Here is a 23576-nt window from a genome sequence, read left to right on the forward strand (position 1 = left end):
AGTAGAACTTTTGAAACAGATCATAACTGATAAATAAATTCATTGCTGTTCTGAAGTTAGAATACTCAATGATTTAGAAGCAATATGTGACTCTTTAATATGGCACATATTAATGTGGTTTTAATATTATTTAATAAGGTTCTTCTTAGTACAAGTATGTATTGTGGACTTGCTGTATGTTTATTTATTTGTTTGATTTTATAGGCCGCCCTATCCTATATGAACTTAGGATGGTATACACATCAGTTAATAACAATAAAACAATGAAACATTTCATATCAATCCCAGTGCCATAAATTCCAATAAGGAATAAACAATTAAAAGTCAAATCTAAACTGCAACTTTTCAAATCCATATCTGTACATATATTAGGGGACAAAGGAAGGAGAAAAGGTGGGAAGGAAAGGGAAAGGAGAAAGAAAGGTAAGCCAGTTTGAAGGGATACTATTGCTGTCCTTAGTCATAAGTCTGGTGGAACAACTCCATCTTACAAGCCCTGGTTTCCCTCAACAGAGCATTCCATCAGGCTGGGGTCAGAGCCAAAAAGGCTCTGTTCCTGGTTAAGGACAGCTGGACAGGAAGTTGTTGCTTGCTGAGCATAAAGCTCTTTGGGAAACATCTTGGGAGAAGCTGTCCTGCAGATATGAGAGCTTTAGACTATCTAGGGCTTTGAAACTCAATACAAGAACTTTGAACCTGATTCAGTGCTCCCTGGAGCTAATGCAGCTTGCAGAGACAAAAAAGGTTTTACCTGTAACAAAAGTTATTCAATATGAGACTCAGAATATATATGCAACGATTGGCTTTATTACAAAGCTTGTGATTAAAATGAAATTATTTTAGTTACAAACTGTGCATGCAGATCTCAAGTGATAGTCTTTTAATAGATGTCAGATACACTTTATTGCCATCTTCTTTTATTTCAGTAACATTTTAATTAATTCACACTGATCAGATAAATGTACATTGAGACTTGTTTCCTAATGAGGGTGCATTTAGAAGAAAGGTTTTGCATCCTTCTGATATCCTGTGGGTAATTATATTCTAATTATATGGTAGGGGGAGGCTATAACTCTTTTCTCAAATTGTTCATTGGATCCAATTAATTGCAGATGCATAATGAAAGTTCATGATAAGGTTGACTGGCAGTGAGTTTAAGAGAACCTTTAACTCAATTTAATCCTAGTACTACATTACCACAGAATTAGATTATAAGAAGGTTAGAAGCTGAGTATTGGCATGAAGTAGCTGAATCTTCAGGAAGAATAAAAAGTGATCCCCTCCTCCAATATTGTTTTTTGTTTTATATTATACAGAAAATACAACAGTAATGCATACTGCTTCTATAGTCAGATGTATGCTTTGCATAGTGTATAATACCAGTGTGTCCTGTTCGTCAGTACAATCAGTAATAGGATAATTCAATTTTTCTGTTCTGTATTGTAAACTGTAATGCTAATTAAGTAACCAGCAAAGAAATTAGCCTTCTTGTCAACTTCCCCTCCAGAATTCTAGTGAAAAAATAAGGCAGCCTTTCTTTGTATTAATATGAGAAAGGCATCACTGACAGTTCCTTCTCTCTATTACAAATGGAATAACCATGTGGAAAGACATGTAAAAAGATTTGCAGTAATGTATATATCCAGTGTCTATTATACTGTACACCTATCCTTTAAAAAATATAAATTAGACACAATATTCCTTTGATATTACATGTGGCTTTTCAGATTTTATTTTCAGATTTTACTATGCAGAATTATTCCGGTTATTCAGAAACTACACATTCCATGTAGTTGACTATTCATTTGGGGCTACAGCTCAGAAGTATGTATGTGTATATGCATCAAAACATTTATACTCCACCTTTCCTTGAGGCTCACGGCAGCTTACAATAATGGTTTTACAACTTTATAGTTAAAATTAGAATAACATAACACACTCCAGATCTCTCACTCTCTCTCCCCCGCACACCCTTTAAAGATACTTGCAATTCAGGCCCCCTCAGCAACCTTGGCAAATAAGCAGGTCTTGCAGCAGAAAGAAACAGAAAGAAAAAGAGAATCAAAACAAATATTACAACTATATTAGAAAACAAAGGAAAAAAGGAATTTTGCATATGATATTATATAAAATAATCTGATAAAGAATAGATACAATTCTAGTAGCAGTTATTACCTATAGCAAATGACAGAATAATAAACATGAAATAATGCTTATAATAATCTAACAAAATCATAAAATACCTTATGCAATATTTGATGAAACTGGTAATATTAGACAATGTTATAATATAAATTCAAATAGATAAGTTATAAAAATAACTGATAAGTGATTACGATTACAAATTTTTAAGAATAATGATCACATATTGAACATTGAATATACTTATTATGAAATGTATTCAAAATATATTTAAATGTATTATATTTTTTCTATATCCCACAAGCAACAGTATGTATGAATCAACTTAATTTGTTATATGTTGCAAGTTTGTATTTTGATGTGATTTAGATGTGATTTTATACTTTTATACTGTTTATGCCAAATAAAGGCTAAATGAAAATGAAATATTTTTTCTTTACACTCTTTTTCAATATTAAGCTTAATTTGGGGATTATTAATAGTTTATGTACAACATTTCAGTGGCTTTTTCTCAACTCATCAATTTTAAATTTAATTTTTAACATTTTCTGAATTATTTCATCTATTACTTTCAAATTTTAAGATATTCTTTACACATCCACCATGTATGGTAAAAGGTACCATTCACTTCTTTACATTTCCATCAGTTCTCTGTACTTTTTGTCCATCTTCTCGATATACTTTGGAATGAAATACAATTTATACAAAATTTTGTACAAGTTTTCTCTCAATATTTGGCTGGCTGTAAATTTTATGTATTTTGCCCATAGAGTTTCCCATTGTTGAAAAAATATCTCTTCCTCAAAATGTTGCATCCATTTCAGCAGGGGCGTATCAGCCAGAGAGACATGGGGTATCAATTGACCCTGGACGCAACCCATAGGTCATGTGGGGAGCGCAAAATCTATCAGTCCTCTTATAATGCCGCTTGCTGTTTGAATGTCCTTTAAGATTAGGTGCTCTTTGTCCTCCCCTCTTTTTCTATCTTGTACAATTTTAAATCTGATTCTTGGATTTTTACCATTCCATATGAACTTATTTATCTGTCTCTGCCATTCAAGGCTGGCAATTGGCAACATGGAAATTTTAAAAGTTAGTTTTGGTAATACATTTATTTTTATTGTTGATACCATTCCAAGCCATGAAATTTTCAGTTTAAACCATATTTGCATATCCTCTTGCACATCTTTAAATTATGTGTCATTTTGTTTGGTCAGATTCACATGTTCAAAATGCTTCTGCCTTTAAAATCTTAATTTCTTCTGTATTTTCTGTTTCTAACACATCTAATTGGTTTCTTAATTGCTTGATAGTTAAAATAGCTTTATTAAGGCAGTTTTTATGCTGCTCCTCCAGCATTTGAATTCTGTCCAATATTTTTCTTGGTTTGCTCCAGTTTTTCTTTTTCTTTTTTCTTGTAGCTAGGGTGATTAGTTTTCCTCTCACATAAGCCTTGCTGATTTCCCAAATCATTGCAGTGGGGTTTTTGGCAGTGTTGTTTAATCTAAAAAAAATCTTCTATATCTTTTTCACATTTCTGCTATATTTTTTTGTAATTAAAGATTGTTATTTTACAATCCAGCCAGAGAACCAGCCCCACCAGCGCGCAAGGCGTGAAAACACCTCAGTCCGCCTGTGAGCAAAGCCCTACAAAATGGGCTTTTTGGCAGTGTGGGGAGGCAAAAAACACAAAAAACCTTCTTGGTACAAGAAAGCCCCAATTGGGCTTAATGGACACACCACAAAAATAGGTGGCGTAAATACAAAATTCCAGCCACCAGGCTAAGTGGAATCCAGCTAGTGTCAGCTTCTTCTTTCCAAACTTCTTCCGCTGTGCTGGCAGCACGGGCGCAGGGACACTGGCATGGCCCTTGATTCCATTGCTGGGGAGGGCCATTGCGGCTGCCCACAAGCAAATCTGTCCCTCCGCCTGGCCAACTGCCCCCAGGAGGGAAAATCTGCTAGAGTGGCCCCACTCCTGCCAGCAATGGATTCTTCCCCCACCCTTTGGATGGGGCTGTTAGTCTCCATCTTCCCATTCTGTCTATATATTGTTGCCAAATTATTGTTATAGGATTATGAGCTGCAAAAAATTTTGGTTGCATTTTTCCACTGGGAAGTCACTGTAAATTTTATCTCTGCTTTTATTTGTTCAGGAGACTGGCCAATAAATATAATTGCTGAAAGCATTTGAAAAAAAACAGTCATGAATCTCAGTCTTACAAGCAGTTTTTAATCCTTATCTCCAATATTGTAGTTCACTCTCAGCTCCCAGTAAACAAGAGAAAGAAATTTTTTTCTCTGCAACAATTTCTTCTCAAAATACAATTATTTTAAAGGAAAGAAGACAACATTTTAAAATAATAAAAGGGGCTGGTTTTAAAGCTGTTTTTTATCTTACAATAGTCTCACCATTCTTAGTGAAATCATAACCCTAAGTTCCCCCTTGATCAGGTCTGCAGGATTCACTTACAGCTTCCCTCTTTGGGGGAGGTGACAGAAAAAAAATCCTTCTCAGCTGAAGTTTCTCTTTTCAAACATCCCACAGTGAGATAAGCCCCAGAACATTTCTTAAGTGCCACAGACCACTATTACATCAGAAGACCTCAAAACAACTTTTTAAAAACTCAGCCAATCAGAAGCATGGCTAGACAAAAGTCCTACCTCCTAAAACACAAGTCCCACCTCCTAAAACACAACAAAACGAATAGAGACATTCCTGGCCTGTAAGCCAGGGATTGATTTACTTCAGTCCAAGTTAAATAAAATACAAGGTTAGATTGGCTGCAAGTAAAAGGCTGTCATCCAATGGGAAGGCTGGAAGAAGCTTTTATTGCTTCTTCTTTCTCATGAAGCAGCTTTTGCTTCCTGTTGGTAAGTACGAAGCAGCTTGCAAGCACCCTGAGTCATTGGGTGTGATGCAAGGAGTATTCTGAACAGACATCACTTTTTAGACAGCAAGCTGGCGCATGTGAGGAGTGCCTTTGGAGATGGGCAACATCTTTCTAAACCTGGTAGTGGCTTCACATCATACCGGGGGCTGGGGCTGGCCCCTCTTTCCATAATATGTGTGAGCAATGACAAACAAGACTGCTGGTAGCTACTGGCTAAGTTTGGAGCTGGGGTGGATTTGCCAAAACAAAAGGCAGCCATGATTAGGCTGCCTTGTGTAGCCTGCCCTCAGTTAAATATTATCATAGTTAATTGATGACATGGATCAGCTGTTTTAAATAAACTAGTTAAACCCATGCTATAGTCTCGTATCTTTATTGGGTACTGTGGCAATGAAGACAATGCTGTTGACAGGAGATTTCGGTTTACAGATTTTGTCAGTAGAACTTCTGGAAACCATCTTTCCATTGTGGTAGCATACTATATAATGATTTTACCTAAAATGTTTAGCAGAACACCATCAAATAAATTTAGGAAGGGAGCTGCTGCTCAGAAGTATTAATACATTATGACAGGTAAATTGCTCAACTTGTTTCAATAGCAATGTCCTTCATGGACACAGTAAATGAATAAAATATATAAGATGTTAAAATGAATGCAACATGTTAAATCAATAAACATCTGACTTCAACAGAAGATATGCATGATATAGAGAACCCAGAATATGTATTAATCAACAGTCATGCATCATTGTGTTTCAGAAACATGGAAGGACAAACATAATATAATAAACAACTTTAATTTGAGATGTCAAGTTGATTATATGAGTACATCTAACTACTTCCATTTATCCAACAAAATCTTTTTTTAAAAAAATCTTGTTAAAAAATCTAACAGCAAAAAGGTCTGTCTGGAATGAAACATTACAAAATTTTAACTCAAAACAGTTTATTAGAAAACATAAATGAGAGCTGGGATTCAAAACCTATAAAGAGATGGCCATAAAGAAGAACACAGAGCAGGCATCCTGTTTATGCTTCATAGGAGTCTTAATAAGAACTACCTCAACAGAAACTAAAATATCAGTCTACAGGGCAGCAGTAAAAACCTCATATAGCCCGAGGCAGAAATCCTACAGGTGGATAGCATTCAATTCCTGTGTGTGGTCACAAGACACATATTTAATAGACATAAATCAGTGCAAATGTGCCTTATTTCTTCACTGCAGCCCAAATCCTGACTAAGCTTGCATCCAGGGAAGAAAATTTTCCTTCCATCCTGCCTCATTTCTAAAGAGGCACCAGACTTAGGTTCTGTACCCAGTTTAACATTGATTTCAGATCTAGGCAGTGGCCCACAATGACAAAAATATATCATTTACTAAGTGGCAAGACACCTATACAGCCTTTGAAGGAACACAGGAGTCCAGATAAAGTAAAAACAGAAATAAAGCTTACTAATAAGTATTGTCAAGTCAAGTCAAGTCAGTTTTATTACGGCCATTAGGCCAGCAAAAAAGAATAGAGAAGAACAAGAAAAAGGAAGAACAATAAACAAAAGAAAAAATGAGGTTGGCCGCAGAAATCCACGATACAGGATCCCGCCGATCTTTAAAGAATGTCATCGAAACTTGTAGCATTACCACGGTCACCCTCATGTGGTCCGGCTCTTGGTCCCAACATGGCTCTTCTCTTACCTATATGCCAGCTTGCTGTAAATTTAGCTACCTGCGCAAAGGATATAAGGGAAACTTCGGTCTTCAACCGGAAATTCTCACAAGAACTGAAGATGAATTAACTCCTAGATTTAAATTTCTGTACTGGATGGACTTTAATGGATGGAATTAAAAGCACTCGCTTTCCCCTTTATGGCGATTTCACGTTGGTACTGGTAAATATGTAATACGGGCTGCACTTCACCAAGGTTTCAAACTGCATAGGCCGTTTCCGCACGGCCTCCACAATACCTCCACGCCGGCGAGAATTCCGCCGGCGTAGATGAAAAACCATTCGCATGCACGCATAGACTGACTCAGGATATCGACAAACTGCGAACAGCTCTGCACGGAGCCGCCATCTTCCCTTTACCCCGTCCGCTCTGGTTGTCCCCGTGGAAATTCGCCTGCTGGCCATTTGAAGCCCCGCCCATAACGCACTCAGAGCCTCCAGGGGTCGGAGGACTATCGAAGCGAACTTCAACGCAACAATGAAGCGTACGTATGGTTACAATTTGAGTCGAACGGGGCAGGGAAACTGCGTGTTCAGTGACGGCGCGGTTGCCACACATGCCACCGGGAAGACGGCTTTACTATTTCAACAACGCCATACCTGGAAGGCGATCAGTCAGGTCGGCGCTGCTGCGTTGCGGTAGCGCCGCCCTGTGCGAAAGAGCCTGGGAATGGCGTTTTTACCCCCCACGCCAGGCGAGTCATTTTTTGGCCCATCTTTGGTGAAAGGGCCCTGGTATGCTCCTGTAATAGTCGTAAGGATTTTTTGAGAATCTGCCCATTAAGATTGGCGCGATGGAAAAGCATCCAAACGGGCCCTGGAAAAGGCCTAAATTCATTTCGTAGATATTGCGTATTGGACTGGAGTAAGGGGCAGCGAAGACTAATAAGTATGCGTATGGATGCTTGAATGCAGTCATGTTTGGAAGTCGATAAAAGTGGAACTTGGGTGACCAATTCAAAGAACCTAAATGGGAGCATTAAGGTAGCTAATGTAAGCCAGGAAAACTTTTCTTTGGAAATGCTAATTGTTGTGGTTGAGGGCACAGTATGGGTCTTTGATGGCCAGATACTGGAATGGGTATTTTATTCCTTTCACCAAATGGTAAATCTTGCCATCTCCGTTGGTTCCCTGACTTTTATTTTGGGAATGGTCCGAAGTCTGTTTACTGGAAAAGACAGGAAAAAATTTGGTCATGACATCTAAATGTGGGTGAGGGAAGAGAAAAACACACATACAAAAAAATCCATGAGTTTGAACCTTAGGAAAAATATATGTAGCAGAAAACACAAATTAAAAACCTTCAATTGAATGCAAATGAATTATTTTTCGCATCTAGCAAAATGATTTGCTAACCTTACTGCAAGATTTTTAAAGAAATATAAAACTGCCAAATAAGATGGGGATTTTTTTTTTGCACCCAAGTGTCTTCATGTCTGTGTGATCTCTGCTAAAATGGAATATAATGTTAAAAGACCAGGTACAGCAGGAAGTTCCATATATCTGCAGATGTTCTACCTGTAGAGATTGGGTCTCATTAATTTCAATAAATCTTACAGAGTTAGGATTCATAATTGATAGGAATCCTTATCACTTGGATTCCAATCAAGACTCCCCTCCTACCATTTATAAAACCGCATTTGGCTTTATTAGAATCAGCTCTCTGTGATTGCCTTTCCTTGAGTGAATGTGCTTCTTCTTCTAGGGTCTCCTCATAGGTGATCAACAGTTGTTCAACTTGGCATATGCAGCCTAACAGTATATCCCCTTCATTTTCTTACTTAATTTAATAATGCAAGACATTTTTATTCAGCAAAACCAACATTTTTGTTCTCCTCTTCAATATTGTCCTTGTTTGCAGGATACCACTCTGGCCTTCTGCCACTTTGGTACCCCCTCAAGTCTTTACAACATTTCACTAGCAGCAATATGTGGAAAGTGTGTGAGTGTAGAGAAAGGCATTATTATGCTTTGAAAGAAATGGGAAGTGTGGCTTTCCCCCAGACCACTATATAGTTTGTGATAACATTTAAGACTGATATTCTTCTGCACCAGTTGGCTAAGATAGAAGACTGGGGTGCGGTAGGTTTTGTTTCAGTCTCACTTCCTGCTATCAGAAGGAAATTCTTTAAGATAGCTATTTGGCCTTGTGGCATGTGCTGTGTGGTTCCACCTTACCCCTCATGTTTTTCAACATCTTCATGATAACATTGGGAATATTCACCTAGAGATCTGGAGTGAAATATCATCAGTATGTTGGTGATGCAGTAGATGATGTTATTGAGTTGGAACCAACTTATGGGAGCCCTGTAAGTATTCAAGCAAGAAACAAACAGGTTATTGTCATTGCCTGCTTCTGTATAGCAGATCTGCACTTCCTTGGTGGCCCCACATCTAAGTGTTAAGCAGAGCAGACCCTGCTTGGCTTTTGAGATCTAACAAGATCAGGCTAGCTTCGGCCACCCAGGTCTGGGCATGTTGGTAATTACACAAGTAATTTATTTTCTTTTTTACATCTCAAGAGTGGTGAAGCAGTTCAGGTTCTGAACAATGATCAGCCAGTGGAAGTGGGCTGCATGAGGTCTAATAAATATATAAACTGTTGCTCAATAATGTGGCCGTGAAGAATTCAGCCAGTTTTGGATGATTTTTAAAATTTTAAAAAGCTTGATGTTTGGACGTAATATTGGAGGTATTTCATTGGTGAGGTCATGTCAGATTGATGTCTTGTAGTGTCTAACCAAATGCATTCCAGGTCTGGCTATATTGTTAGGCATGACTTGGCCAGGTTTATTTATGTTCTGAGCATTCTGAGTTAGATTACTGGCAATGTATTGTACAGGGAAATGTCTTCTGAAATCTGTTCAGAAGGTACAAGTTGCACAAAATGAAGTCATAAGATTTCTGACTGATGTGAGTTATCTTAGCCAACTTATCAGTTTTAAGACAATGATGTAGGCTACTGATTGTTTCGAAGCAAAATTCGGGGTGCCAGTCATTACCTTTAAAACCTTAAACACTTTGGATCAAGGTAGTTAAGGGGTTGCTTGATTTACAAATCTATCTGTCAATTAAGGAGGCTCTGTTATACAAGTCCCTACTTTCAGTGGTAAAGTAAAGTAAAGAGCCAGGACCTTTATTATTGTGGTTCCCTGACTTCAGAACACTTTCCTCACAGCCATTTAACTGTTATTAAACCTCTCTGACTTTCATAATTTTGTTTTGTTTAAACATGGAATCAGAGCTGGAAAGACAGAATTCTTGATTATAGATCTACTATGATGTTTTATTTGTAACATCAAATGAAACATCATTTCATGGTGACCTGCAGAGAGACCAAGACTTAAAAAAAAAGTTAGAGCATTCTTAGTTCTAGAAATACTTAGAACATAATTTTTTTACTATTTTAATACCGTTTGAGTGTGTTCCGCTTTACAGTTCAAGTATGATGATGTTGCTATCTACTACAGCAGCTACCTTTGTTTCTTTTATACTGGATAGAAATTAGCAACTGTTATTTCCAGAGGACAATTGCATCTTTGGATTAATATGTACTGAAGGCACAAAAAAGGGTTCTTGGGGGGAGGCAGGGAGGGCTTGCTGGGGGTGGGAGAGGCCAGGAGGGCTTGCTTGCCCTGTTGATCAGAAGATCCACAGGCAGGGAGGCTTGCTGGGGCGCCCTGGACATACATGCTTGAGGCTATTATGCTATGCATAATCGGCCAATGTTTCGCATTCTGTTTAGTCCTGGAATTAAACTGATACACTATAGCTTGTACTATTTACTGACCTTGATTTTTATCTAAGGTTGTCAACTCTACCTCTTGTTTAAGAAAAATTTAAAAACCCAATAAGATATGATATGTATATGACGTAATTGTTCTCAGTGCACATGTCAAATGGCATGTAGCCTGAGCACTCAACTAGTTGTGGAATGGTGTCCTGTGGAAAAACATTACAGTGAAGCTTAATTCATGCTACTGAAGTGGTGTGAGAGCTCCTGCTACATGGTTTTTACAGTCTGGGAACATTTGTAGGAAGGAACCATGTGGGTTGAGTAAATGATGTGGTTCATTCCACTGCCAGAGTCTTCCAGCATGGCCTTTTATCTGGCTTGGCCAGAAATTGTGTCATCTTGAAGATAACTCCAATAGGAGTTGCTATATGAATGAGATGATAGTTTATGTTATCAGAACACATATATAATAAATGTGGGTGTTCTACAGTTTGTGAAATCATTTGCCAGGCCTCACATCTAGATTCCTCAAAATAGCAGCATTAGAATAATGTAATGCACAGGCAAAAGAAAACTTCAAAATAATTATGTGGCATGATATTTGAAATAACAAGGTAGCAGAAGAGAATGCTGTGTGATAACTGGCAAAAAGGGAAAGAAGAATGGGGACAGTTGCATAGGAATGTGACAATGAACAAAGGCCTGAATGGGTAACCTCAGATCACTTCTTTGTAATGACTTCAGTAAAAAAGCAAGAGTAAAATTGCTTCCTTTCTTAGACATTCAACATGACTACACATTAAAATTCCTATGCAGGGATTGTCTGTAATTGTTGTTGATTTTTACAGTTTTAATATTGTAGCTGAAACTGTTTTTCTCCAACAGACTCTACCCCCTTTAGGAGGCTCACTTCCTGAGGTGCGTAATGTAAAATGTTCACAGATACAAATATAAATGATTTTCATATTGATTTTCTTTTTGCAAGTAATGTATATTTATGAGCTAGCAAAATATTTTCAGTGGTGACAGTTTTGTCTGTATAATATGCAGGAAAACATTCCTGATTAAAAGAGATTTTCCTCCCAGTGAGCAGTAATCATAAATATTATATAATTTAGATTAGTCCTTTGACTGTACATTTCACAACTTTCTTGCATGATGATCGGGATAAATGGAACAAAGATGTTCTGTTTTGGTGGGGAGGGAGTACAGTAAATTATAGAATCCACCAGGGGGTCCATCCTGACAAAAAGATTCCACTGTTCATTGTGGTACTTTGCTCCCTTGGAACAGCAGAGGCCTTAACACAAACAAGATGTGGCCTATCATAGACCCTTGAATAACTCTGTACATCTTCTCATTTATACTAAAGCTCCTGATGTGTTGTTAGTGGCCTTGGTAACGAAGAGACGTTGTAACAAACTAGGATACTACCCAAGCAAGCCAAATGATTTCCATCCATTATGTTATGCCTTGTCTTATTAGTTCTGATGGCTCTAGCAGGTGTGGCATGGCACAGAAACATAACAAATTGCCTTATACCCAGCTTCCATGTATTTTTGAATAGCCCCAGAATCCAACAAAAGAAACTGGTTTGTGGAAGACTAATGGCTATAGCAAGTAGTGTATGCTAAATCAGCTTGTGTTAATCAGGAATCCAAAACCCTGTTGGAAATGACCAAGAATTTTTAAAAAGTGTAAAGGTTAGTTAAAGAACAGAACAAATTAACAGTGTAAACCATAAAAAAATGTACATTAGCTTTTAATATACTTCACTGAATAACTTTCGCTTAGCATGCCTGTGTCATTCATTTATCCACGAGTCAGCATTATGCACTAGTCATTCTGTATGTGCTAATAAAATTATAACAAGAACATGTATGTCACCTAGAAAATAAATTTCTGCACTTTGCAAAGCTATTTATTTTCAGTAGGTGTCAGCTTCACCTGCATTTTGATATAAGAATATTCTTTAATCACCCTAAGATTTTACTTAGCTGTTGCTTTTGAAAATAGTGCCAAGTGTCCTTTGATTATTCTTATATCATGACAATCTTTCAGTTATGTTAGATACTTCATTTTAATTACAAAGTAATTTTGATGGGAGGCTGTGTCAACTGTATCCATCCTAATTCTTTTGTTTTCATTCTTCTGTGTTCTGAAATGTTGATTCTGGTGCTTCACTCCTGCAGTCCACACATGCAAAGGCGGTGCAGGTATCTTGTGAAAATTGCTAGGTTTACTGACAAGTAAATATGCTTTCTTGAAATAGCAAATACAGTGGAAGCTGTAAAGTGGAAATAACACAAAGGGGATACTGTCAAAAATATGAGTTGTAACTAGCCCTCAGGATATGAATTACATGAAAACATGGGAGGAAGATTTAGGGAGGACTAATGGGGAACAATTTATTGTTGAAATCTGTTGTCTTCCATAATCATTAATTAAAACAACATTAAACATAATTATGTCAGTATGTAAATGTCTGCCAGTATGCCAGAGAGCCAGTGTTGTGTAGTGGTTAAAAGTGTTAGACTAGTGTTTGGAAGAACCAGGTTCAAATCCCCACTCATGCTGGGTGACCTTGAGCCAGTCACATTCTCTCAAGTTAACCAACTCACAGGGTTGTTGTGAGGATAAAATGGAGGAGAAGAAAAAGATGGAATCTACTTTGGATTTTCATTGGAGAGAAGGGAGGACATAAATAAATTTATGAAAATCATACAATGAATTGTCGAAGGCTTTCACGGCCGGAATCACTTGGGTGCTGTGTGGTTTCCGGGCTGTATGGCCGTGTTCTAGCAGCATTCTCTCCTGCCGTTTCGTGGGGGGGGGGGGGGTGGGGGGGGGGGTGGGTGGGGGGGGGGGGGGGGGGGGGGGGGGGGGGGGGGGGGGGGGGTTGGGGTGTTGGGGGGGGGGGGGGGGGGGGAAGGGGGGGGGGGGGGGGGGGAGGGGGGGGTTAAGGGGTTAGAGGGTGGGGGGGGGGGGGGATGGGGGGGGGGGGGGGTGGGGGGGGGGGGGGGTGGGGGGGGGGGGGGGTGGGGGGGGGGGGGGGTGGGGGGGGGGGGGGGTGGGGGGGGGGGGGGGTGGGGGGGGGGGGGGGTGGGGGGGGGGGGGGGTGGGGGGGGGGGGGGGTGGGGGGGGGGGGGGGTGGGGGGGGGGGGGGGTGGGGGGGGGGGGGGGTGGGGGGGGGGGGGGGTGGGGGGGGGGGGGGGTGGGGGGGGGGGGGGGTATATGGTTTTCTTAATAGAACAGGCTGCCCCAAGCGGCAGCTTCCCTGTAGATTTAGAGCCTGCAAGAAAGAAACCGGCAGCTTCCCTGGAACAACACCTTAACTTAGAGCCTGCAAGAAAGAAAGCGTGAGTTAGTGAGGGGGACGAGGCTTCACGGCTCATGAGTAAGTGCTGTGGCTACCCGCGGGGGGTGTCTGTGTATGTGACCCGCATATAAGCTGAGGGGGGCATTTTTCAGCCTAAAAAAGGCTGAAAAATTCGGCTTATACGCAAGTATATACGGTACTTGAAATTGATTTCTTAAGATCAGTACAGGTTTCAGTGGTGACGTAGAACTCCTTGCATTCCCACTGCTCTCAAGAATTCCCTTCCATATGCTTGTAATTAATTATGGGACAAGCCCAATATCTATCTAGGAAACCGTCAATATTATCACATAACTGGTATTTCAATACACCTACCCACACTTTTTTGTAATCCTAGGAATATTAAAGTCATTGTATGATTTTGGGTGCTGTGTGGTTTCCGGGCTGTATGGCCGTGTTCTAGCAGCATTCTCTCCTGCCGTTTCGTCTGCATCTGTGGCTGGCATCTTCAGAGGATCCTCTGAAGATGTCAGCCTTGGGGGGGGGGGGGGGTGGGGGAGGGGGGGGGGGGCGGGGGGGGGGGGTGGCGGCGAGGGGGGGGGGGGGGGGGGGGGGGTGGGGGGGGGGGGGGGTGGACAGGCTGCCCCAAGCGGCAGCTTCCCTGTAGACTTAGAGCCTGCAAGAAAGAAAGCTGGCAGCTTCCCTGAAACCACGCCTTAACTTAGAGCCTGCAAGAAAGAAAGCGTGAGTTAGAGAGGGGGACGAGGCATTCTCTGCTTCGCTTTCTCCTGCCTTCAGCCACTTTTCCTCTCCCCAGACCCACGTGCGCCCGCCTCGCCCCTCCTTAAAAAGCCTCCCAAAGGCTTCTGGGGTGCTCCTTTCCTCCAGCTGTGGCTCCTTTGCCAGCTCAGCACCCTGCCTCCTGATGGATCTTTCCCACTCTTGGCTTATACGTGAGTCAATAAAATTTCCCAGTTTTTTGGGGTAAAATTGGGTGCCTTGGCTTATATGCGGGTTGGCTTATACGCGAGTATATAGGGTTAAAATTTTTTGGTATCAATTGCTGAAATTCTAGTAGCGAGAACATCTTCAATTAATATATTACTTTAAAGGTTCACACACAGAGGTTTGTGAAGACACATTAGCAAAGTACATTAAACTTCATGAGAGAATAAGTGTGTTTCTGCAGAAGCCTAATCGCCCAATCCAGGGGCCGGGGGTGGCCAGGGATGGTGCCACTGTGGTGCTGCCCTGCAAACAGTTCACAATAATTGCCAGTATCTTTCCTTGCAGTGTGCACACTCACTGAGATGATTTCCTATGCTACACTGTCACTGAATTAAGCAGAATAACATTTGCTTAATTATCTTTGTTTCCCTTTACTTTTTGAAAGAAAGTTGTTGCTACTTACACTTTAATAATAACAATAATGCAGAGGTTACTTCTTGTGATTGGGCCTGTAGGAATGCTCTTAACAGCAGCTTTTTCAAAGAATCATAGAAAAGGAGAAAACTGGATATTACCCCCCACCCATATTTGTTTCATGAGCATTATTAGTTACCAGTCTGCCTTGTTCCTTCCTTCATTGTGGTACTTAAGTCACAACTTTCAGACCTAACTGAGATTTGGACTATTATAGAAGGTATAGAATATCAGATGTTGGTTATTTTATTACTTTAAAAAACTGAATCGAATTGTTAAACTCATGCTAGATAATCTACGGAAGAATAATTTTCTATAACTTCTGTTGCTTCTGCACAGTTGCTCTCAAGATTTCTTGCCTCCTAGTTCTGCTTGACAAGTTTTTTTAGCTTCATGGGAACAGGAAACCAGGCTTTGAACTCAAGATTTACAAAACTGAAGGAGAGAAATCTTGTTTTTGAGTCTGCTGCTGTAATTAATTATATCTGAGAGAAACTTTATCCATCGTATGTTCAAACTGGTGAGGCCTGGTGGTCATTCAACAAGAAGAGAAAGTTGTTAAAACATCTGTATCTGGGTACACTCTTCATTATAGGAGAGTTACAGGGATTTTAAGTCAGGAAGGAAATTGCTTCCTTCTTAAGTCAGGAAGAAAATTATGGGTGGGTTCAACTGTTCTTCTGCCTTTTATGAGTCTGTTGGAGAATCAGAGCTCCCATCGTGAAAAAGATGGTAGTTTTATGTATTTTTAAATCATCCAGAGATAGGTTTTATTTGTTTGCTGTAAAACTGATTCTTTCTAAAAACTGTACTCATTGTTTCTTAACATGATGTCTATTTTAATGTGAAGTATCATTAAGTTGTTAACTGTTGAGGTCTGGGCATGGAAAGGGGGATTTGCATCGTTATTCATTTTCGTTGAGAATTTTTTGTGGGGTTAACATCATTACCCAAAAGAATCTGCCCTTGGCTGAAACCTATTCTGGGCTTAATTGAATACAAAAATTAGCTAAACATTCTGGGCTTAGAAACCATAGATTAGATTGTAAAATGCTTTAACAACTGAATATGATAGTTTAAATTAAACCTTTTAATTTCTCTTTAATTTGTGGTCAAAATGTAATTAGTAATGCTGATAAATTTCAAATTGAGGACTCATAATATAACTCCTCCCTTTAAAAACTTTCCCATTTTGGGTGTATACGGCTTGATATATGATTCACTAAACTTCCCTTCTAATTACTTCTTTATGCCATTCCTAGGCAAAAAACCCTTACCTTTAAGAATGGGGTAATGGCTGGCAGGGAGGACTTGATACCCTGTTCTCTGCTATCTGGAATTGTTGCTCTGCATATGCTCAATGTATCACTTCCTACATTTGCTTCTTGAACTGCATTTACTTCTTGTATTGAACTGAGACATAGAGAAATGCCAACTGTATCATGCACAACTTGACCTTATGCTTTTTTCTGAGTATGCTCAGAGTATCAGCTTCAGATATCAGACAATGTATGATTTGTGTGTACAAGATTGTTGGCATGAAAGCCTATAGCTAGACAAGGGGGCCATTTCAAAGGCCCTATCAGTAATTTCTTGGCATCATAGACATCCAGACTAAAATGAACACCAATCTTAATTAAAGAGCTTTGATATCAAGAGGGTTTGTCGTCCCAGCTCAAGTATGCACAGCAGCAAACAGTGCCTTCCCTGAAGGCTCTGCCACTTGAATCTGGATCACAACAATTCAGCCTTGTGAAGGCACACCTATTTCTGACCTCACAACCAACTTGCAAATTCCCAAATCCTGATTCTATCAACAGACCAGCTAGATCATCCTGCACCCTCTCTGATAAATTTTAATTTAATCTTAAACCTCCTGTCAGAGGCTTAGCTATGAAAAATGGAGCCTGGGGCAAAATCTGAGTTTTATGCCCACCCCTTATGGGTGACCCCCCCTCTCCCACCATGATCAAACAATCTACTAGCAGCAAATCCCATTGCTGGGGAGATGCAGTTGGCCCTAGAAAAGGGTAGAAGAGAAAGGACCTCCCGAGCAATGGGCTTTAGTGGGGCTGAAGCAACCCCCACCCTACCCTTGCTCAAGGTGTGACACTTTCCTGGGTGTGCATCTGTTGCTTGGGGGTGAGGCAGGTTGAAGAGTGTGGCTTGAGGTAGGAAGGAAGGTGAGGATAGGTGAAGGATGGAGAGAAGTGGGGTGGTGTGGGGAAGGGTGGACCATTGAAAGCTGGAGTGGAGGAGGATGGAACAGAGTGCCTTGGGTGGTGGGAAAGTTGGAAGGGCAGGTTTGGGTTGCAGATTGGGAGAGGGTGGAATGGGAGGCTTCAGGTGGGGGAGGTCAGAAAGGTGAGGGTTATGGTGAGGCAAGGTAAGGTAAGGCTTTGGGTAGTGGGAGGGTTGGAAAGTGTGGCTAGGTAGAGGGGAGGGTTGGTAGAGGGGAGGGTTGGTAGGTGAGTATGAAGGTGGGGAGAGTTGGCACGTTAGTATTGGGGTGGGGAGAGTAACAAGGTGAGTGCTGGGGAGTGGGAGAGTTGGCAAGGTGCATTTTGGGGCATGGGAGCTTTAGAAGATAAGGTTTGCGGTGGGGAGGATTGGAAGGCATGACTGGGGTGGGGGGAGGGTAGAAAGATTAGGATTTGGGTGGGGAGAGTGGAAAGTAGCTGGGGAGAGCGTTGGGAGTTAGTATTGGAGTAGGGGAGGGTTAGGGTTACGCTGACATTTTATTTTGTTTAGCTACTGGGATTACTCACTTCACAGTGCATGACCAACTACTTAGTATCATAATCCCAGGATTGTTTCATGAGAATTACTTTCTGAGTTCTTCAGATCTTGCTTCCAGTAAAGTTGGCATAGGATTGTAGCCAGATTTCCTTGATTATTTTTGTAGCAGCTAATGGTCTGCAGTGGATGGTATGATCTTTGGGAAAACTGACAGTTGATTAGACCTGCCTTGAGTTGAGAAGTCGAATTTAGTAGTAATGAACTAGTGCAGTGGAACTTGCTGATATGTTATCCAAACAGTTGGCTTATCATTGTACCTAAACGAATGAGCTGTGATTTGTGAGTTCCCTGGTTCAGATCTCATTTCTGTCATAAACTTACAACATGTCCTTAGGCAAGCATCTCTCTCTGTCTCACTTGGTGTACCTTACAGACTTCTCATAAGAATTACATACAGTAAGATGATATGAAACACTTAGGTCACTAAAAGCACTATATAAAGGCCAAGTATTGTACCACTATTGTTGCCATTTTCTGTTGTTTCTACAAAATAGTGCCCTTTTTGAATTTCACAGAATTACAGATTTTTTGGAAGTAACTGATAAACCATTGAAAGCTGTAGTTAACCTGTCATAGGAGTTCCCTTTACTTTGTCTATGTTCTTTAGATGTTTTCATTCTCAGAATAGTCCTTCAAATACACCTTACACCTTTTATGTTTAAATATGTTAAATAAATAAAGCAATTATTTACATAAATCACCCACAGCAAAATTTTGCAGATTGTTTTCAGTTTGGTCCTGAGCTATTCCTAGTGGAGGAAGGGGGAGGGGAGGGAGGGGTGGCATGCAAGGGAAGGGGAGGGAGGCAGTGTCCCTTCTATATAACCTGTACTATGTGATTAAGAAATGTCAAAATAAAAACATTCCACAAGTTTTTGCTTTGTGGCTGCAACTTGTCCTAAATTTCAAAGCCTCATTGAAGTTTCTGAATGGGGAAAGCAGCGATGTGAATCTTTTACCCCTGAAGTTGAGAATTTTAATAGCATAGGAAACTGACCTATGGGACTGGAGCTGGTGGTTATGTAAACTGAAGACTAATTTGAAATCCAAAGAGGGGATAGAATGGAGTCTTGGAAATAGATGCCCATTCCACCAGCATAAAGGGCAATTACACCAGTGGCAGGGCTGTTACACTGGTGTTGGGATGCTGACAGAGGTGGAACTACCAGGGAGATGTGGGTGTGCATTGCACCGGGCGCATGCCTGGGGTAGCGAAAAAATTGCCGCCGCCCCGTGGCACCCCACTCCCCCCCCCGCGGTGCCCCCTGCCCCCACACTTACTTTATTGAAACAGTGCAGGCTGGAGAAGCAGCCTGTTTCCTTTAGTCTGAAAACAGCCTGGCAGGAACTACATTTTCCAGGAGACCTTGCGAGCCCCAAGGTCTCATGGGAAGTGTAGTTCCTGCCAGGCCGTTTTCAGCCTGAAGGGAACAGGTTGCTTTTCCAGGCTGAAGTAAGGTAAGTGCAGGGGGAAGGCAGGGCGCCATTGGGCGGGGGAACAGAGTGCGCACCTGGCGCACTCTGGCCCAGCTATGCCTCTGGGTGCTGAACAACTGTGTGATGCCTGAACCCAGAAGCTGTTGTGCTCAATTATTCTCTTTTGCTTCAGGAGCCTGCACCAGCAAGGATGGGGGTGTTCCAGGGGCATTCCTGGGGGAAGAGCCCTTTTTAGTTGGAACACCCTTTTTTCCACATGCAGACTTACACCACCAAAAAGGGTGACATAAGCAGTTGCCCTCAATGGGGGTTTTCACTAACTGATGAGGTTTCCCTTTCTTTTCTTGGTGGCTCACAAACTGTGGTTCACCAACTGATGAGGTTTCCCTTTCTTTTTTTGGTGGCTGTGCCACCAAACACCTCTTTGGCAGCATTGTGCCCAGCCACCATGGATTTGCACCACCTTTGGATTGGACTGTAAGGGTTAAGAGTTCTCATCTTCACCTTAGTTGATCAGCAAAGATTTTCCCCAAGGTATTGCTGTTGAAAGGAGTGCGACAGTAAAACCTTTTTCTGCACCTCCCAACTGTAGTCTTATAAGCAAATTTGCAGAGGCTGAATGGAAGCAACGGGTTTCTTTCCATTTAGCCCAGCTGTCAAAGGTCAGAGGGAGTGTAGTATGCATGTTTACTCAAGTCTCATTATTGGTGTTTCTTTCCTCCTTTTTTCCAGTATAACTGTGAAGTAGTGATTTTATACTTTTTTCCAATATAGCAATGAATGCCTGGAGACTCCCCTGGCATGTAGAAATCAACATCTTGTTTGTGTGTCGCCCTGTTGTAATGGTTTTCACATTTGGCAGGAGATCTAACAAGTGATAATAGCGAACAGAAGAGATGGACATACTCATAATTGAAATGTTAGTTATTAAAAACAGCAGCTTGAATCCAAAGGTTATTTTACATCAGTGGAAGATGAGCTGATTGGGGGTGGGGGTGGGGGGCTGATTTTTCTACACTAGATCCCTGGTTTGCCCACATACTTTTTCTGGAGGACTTTTCGTGGGCTACAATGGGAGTTGGAAAAGTTCACTTCCTGTTGGCAAAAAACAACCTTTGGATTCAGCCCAGTGCCTTTCTATTTGGTTGCACAAAATTCAATTATGCCTTACCCACTGCCATTTGTACATTTGCTGTTGAAGCAATACCATGGGGAAAAAATCATGTTGCTTCTTTGAATTCTGTGTAATTTTAGACAGTCTTAAAATTAGCTATATTTTCATGTTTTGTACTTTTCAAGTAACTATGACAAGCATATTTTTTTCTACTGAGGGAACACACACAGCCTTCTCATATTTTTTAGGATCTAGGTTCATTTTGAGCTATAAACTTTCCCCTCCGTTTCTAAGTGTACTACTGGTAGTGAGTGTATAGGCTTTGAGTTTGTTGCTGTGAGGTACATTTCATGATGCATTGAGACCACTGAAGCTCGATTAATGTATAAACTAAGAAGTCTGTTCATTTATGGTTGGTTTTAAAGGAACAAACCAACAGCATGAGTCTTTGGGTACAAAGTAGAGACCTTGTTGGGGCACAAAAATTTAAACTGGTTATGACTTCAGAGAGTAGTTGGACTTTTCAACAATGCTTTCAGGCATAAACATACTTTTACTGACTAACCATTAAGTTGGATCCTCTCTCATAAACAGGATTCCATGCACACCGGCCTGCCCTTCTCCAGAGTAAAGCTAAATTGTAAAAGGTCTGTTCATTACCAAATACAGGCTTTACAATCAAACAATATTCTCTCCTAGAGATAGAGATAAACCACTGCCAGGCACAACTTTTTCCTAAGCCAGATCTGAGCTGTCACTGCTCTCTCCATGAGGCAGAACCAAGGACGTAGGTAAGGGGGGGGGGTTCTCGGGTTCAACCCCCCCATTACATGTCCGAAGCTCAACCCCCCATTTGTTTTTTTTGTATTTTTTAGTGTTTTTTCATTTTTTGGCCTGCAGGGGATGCAATTTTTAGGTTAGCAGCACCAACGTTTCAGGGATTTATTGGGAGATTCTCCTGATGATACCACTCAGGTTTGGTGAGGTTTGGTTCAGGGGGTCCAAAGTTATGGACTTGCAAAGGGGGTGCCCCATCCCCTCATTGTTTCCTATGGGAGCTAATAGGAGATGGAGGCTACACCTTTGAGGGGCCATAACTTTGGACCCCCTGAACCAAACTTCACCAAATCTGGGTGGTATCATCAGGAGAGTCTCCTAAAGATACTCTGAAATTTTGGTGCTGCTATCTTAATAATTGCACCCCTGCAGCAGGCACCCCCATATTTCCCCAGATTCTCTTTTTAAATCCACCCCCTTTGGCATGGATTTAAAGGGAGAATCTGAGGTCCCCAGTTTAAACATTGAAAGTGATGCTGTTTCAGGGTGGGGGATAATCCACCCCAAAACAGCATCACTGTCAATGTTGTTTTAACTGGGGACCCCAGATTCTCTCTTTAAGATGGATTTAAAAGGAGAATCTAGGCTCCCTTGTTTAAACACGATTGAAAGTGATGTTGTTTGGGTGTGGATTCCAGCATCACAGTGGCCATCCATGGGGGGGGCCCTGCAAAACTCAGATTTTGCACCAGGTTCCATTTTCCCTAGCTATGCCTCTGCCCAGAGGGGAGGGCAGAAGGGACTGCTGGCTGCCAGCTGGTAGCCCAGTCGGTGGAGGGGCAGGGCAGGCAGGGCAGGGAAGTCTGCCATCCCTGGCCTCAGAGATCTGCTTTTATAAGCACTGAGAGCAGGGGTGGGGCTTGGGGAGGCATAGCCACGCCCCCAGGGGCAGGTGGGGGCGTGACCCCACCCCCCAAATCTCCCTTATAAAAATGTATACCTACATCACTGGGCAGAACTCAGCTTCCACTTTTCCTGTGTTGTCTCCAACATCTCATCCCCCTTTTCAGAGGTGATTGGATGCTGGAGCAGCACTCCTGTGAAGAAGAAGACTTTATTTACAGTCATTGACCTGTGGGCTCACCTCAGTGACTGATTTTCCCTTCAGGAGCAGGACAGCCTCTTGTCCATCATACAAAGCCTACTGACAATTCCAAATTTATGTGAGCCAGCTTTTGAAGCTTTTGAAGACTTTTGTGAACTGCATAGATTTTATTTTCAAGAGCTCTGAAAACTCCTCTAATTAATCTTATTATTCAAGAACTTGATCATGCAGTTAGATGGCCTCACATTGTATTACCAACTTCACTCCATTACATTAGTACTTATTGTGACAAAATAATTATCATCTATCTATTAACTAACCACCATTATGTCTAGATACATAAATAGATGTATGTGAAGTTGGGCTTCATTTAGTGATTTGATTGCAATCACTAAACTCATTATCACTGAGGCAGTATTTGAATATGTCATCCTAAAGTAAGTGTTTTCCATTTTAACCATAGCAGGGTTTTATAACATTAATCTGTTCTGCCCCTCCCAACCCTTCATTTTAGGAACGGCAAGCAACTATGAAAAAAGAAAAGAGTGGCTCTCAGCAAATGAACAAACTATGTGATCGGAACAAGATGCAGCGAGCCAACTCTGTAACTGTAGATGGGCAAGGCCTTCAGGTATGATGAGTTTTATTATTTTAAACATCTATCCATTCTTATAATGTTTTCCATTGTCACAAAATCACTTTGAGTTTAGTCCAGTGAAGGTCCTCATGTAAAAGTGTGTTGAACATAAATTACATGTTCACGCTAGTTTTAGGCCATAGCAATGAATCGTTGTTCTGAGACTTGAGTAACCAAATGACCATGATGACTTAAATTTTGTGTGGAACTCCAAAATGTGTTGATAATTATTTGCTTTTCAGCACCGGACTTTGATGTATAAATTTAGAGCAGACTGGTCAATTCCCTATAATACAGGTTAGCAATTTAGCACTTGTTGGACATGAGAGGTTATAGTAGCCATTGGAGCAGCCCAGGCTTTCTTGCTGGATATGTGCCAACCTTTGAAACAGACAGACACTTTTCCTTACCCAAAGAAGAGATCCTCAGCCTGGAGAAGAGTATAAAAATACGGTTGTGGATGGGAATC

The 23576-nt window shown here is 41.0% G+C and overlaps 1 protein-coding gene across 1 annotated transcript in view; it reads left to right on the forward strand.

Annotated features, from left to right (window-relative positions):
- Window positions 1–23576, forward strand: part of DGKB (diacylglycerol kinase beta) — a 234611-nt gene that overhangs the window by 74214 nt on the left and 136821 nt on the right. The window contains exons 12-13 of the mRNA XM_048510484.1: window positions 11383–11415; window positions 22985–23101. Of these exons, the coding sequence (XP_048366441.1) occupies window positions 11383–11415; window positions 22985–23101 (150 nt within the window). The remainder of the gene's footprint in view (window positions 1–11382; window positions 11416–22984; window positions 23102–23576) is intronic.

This window comes from Sphaerodactylus townsendi, linkage group LG11, assembly GCF_021028975.2.
Source record: "Sphaerodactylus townsendi isolate TG3544 linkage group LG11, MPM_Stown_v2.3, whole genome shotgun sequence".
Classification (NCBI taxonomy): domain Eukaryota; kingdom Metazoa; phylum Chordata; class Lepidosauria; order Squamata; family Sphaerodactylidae; genus Sphaerodactylus; species Sphaerodactylus townsendi.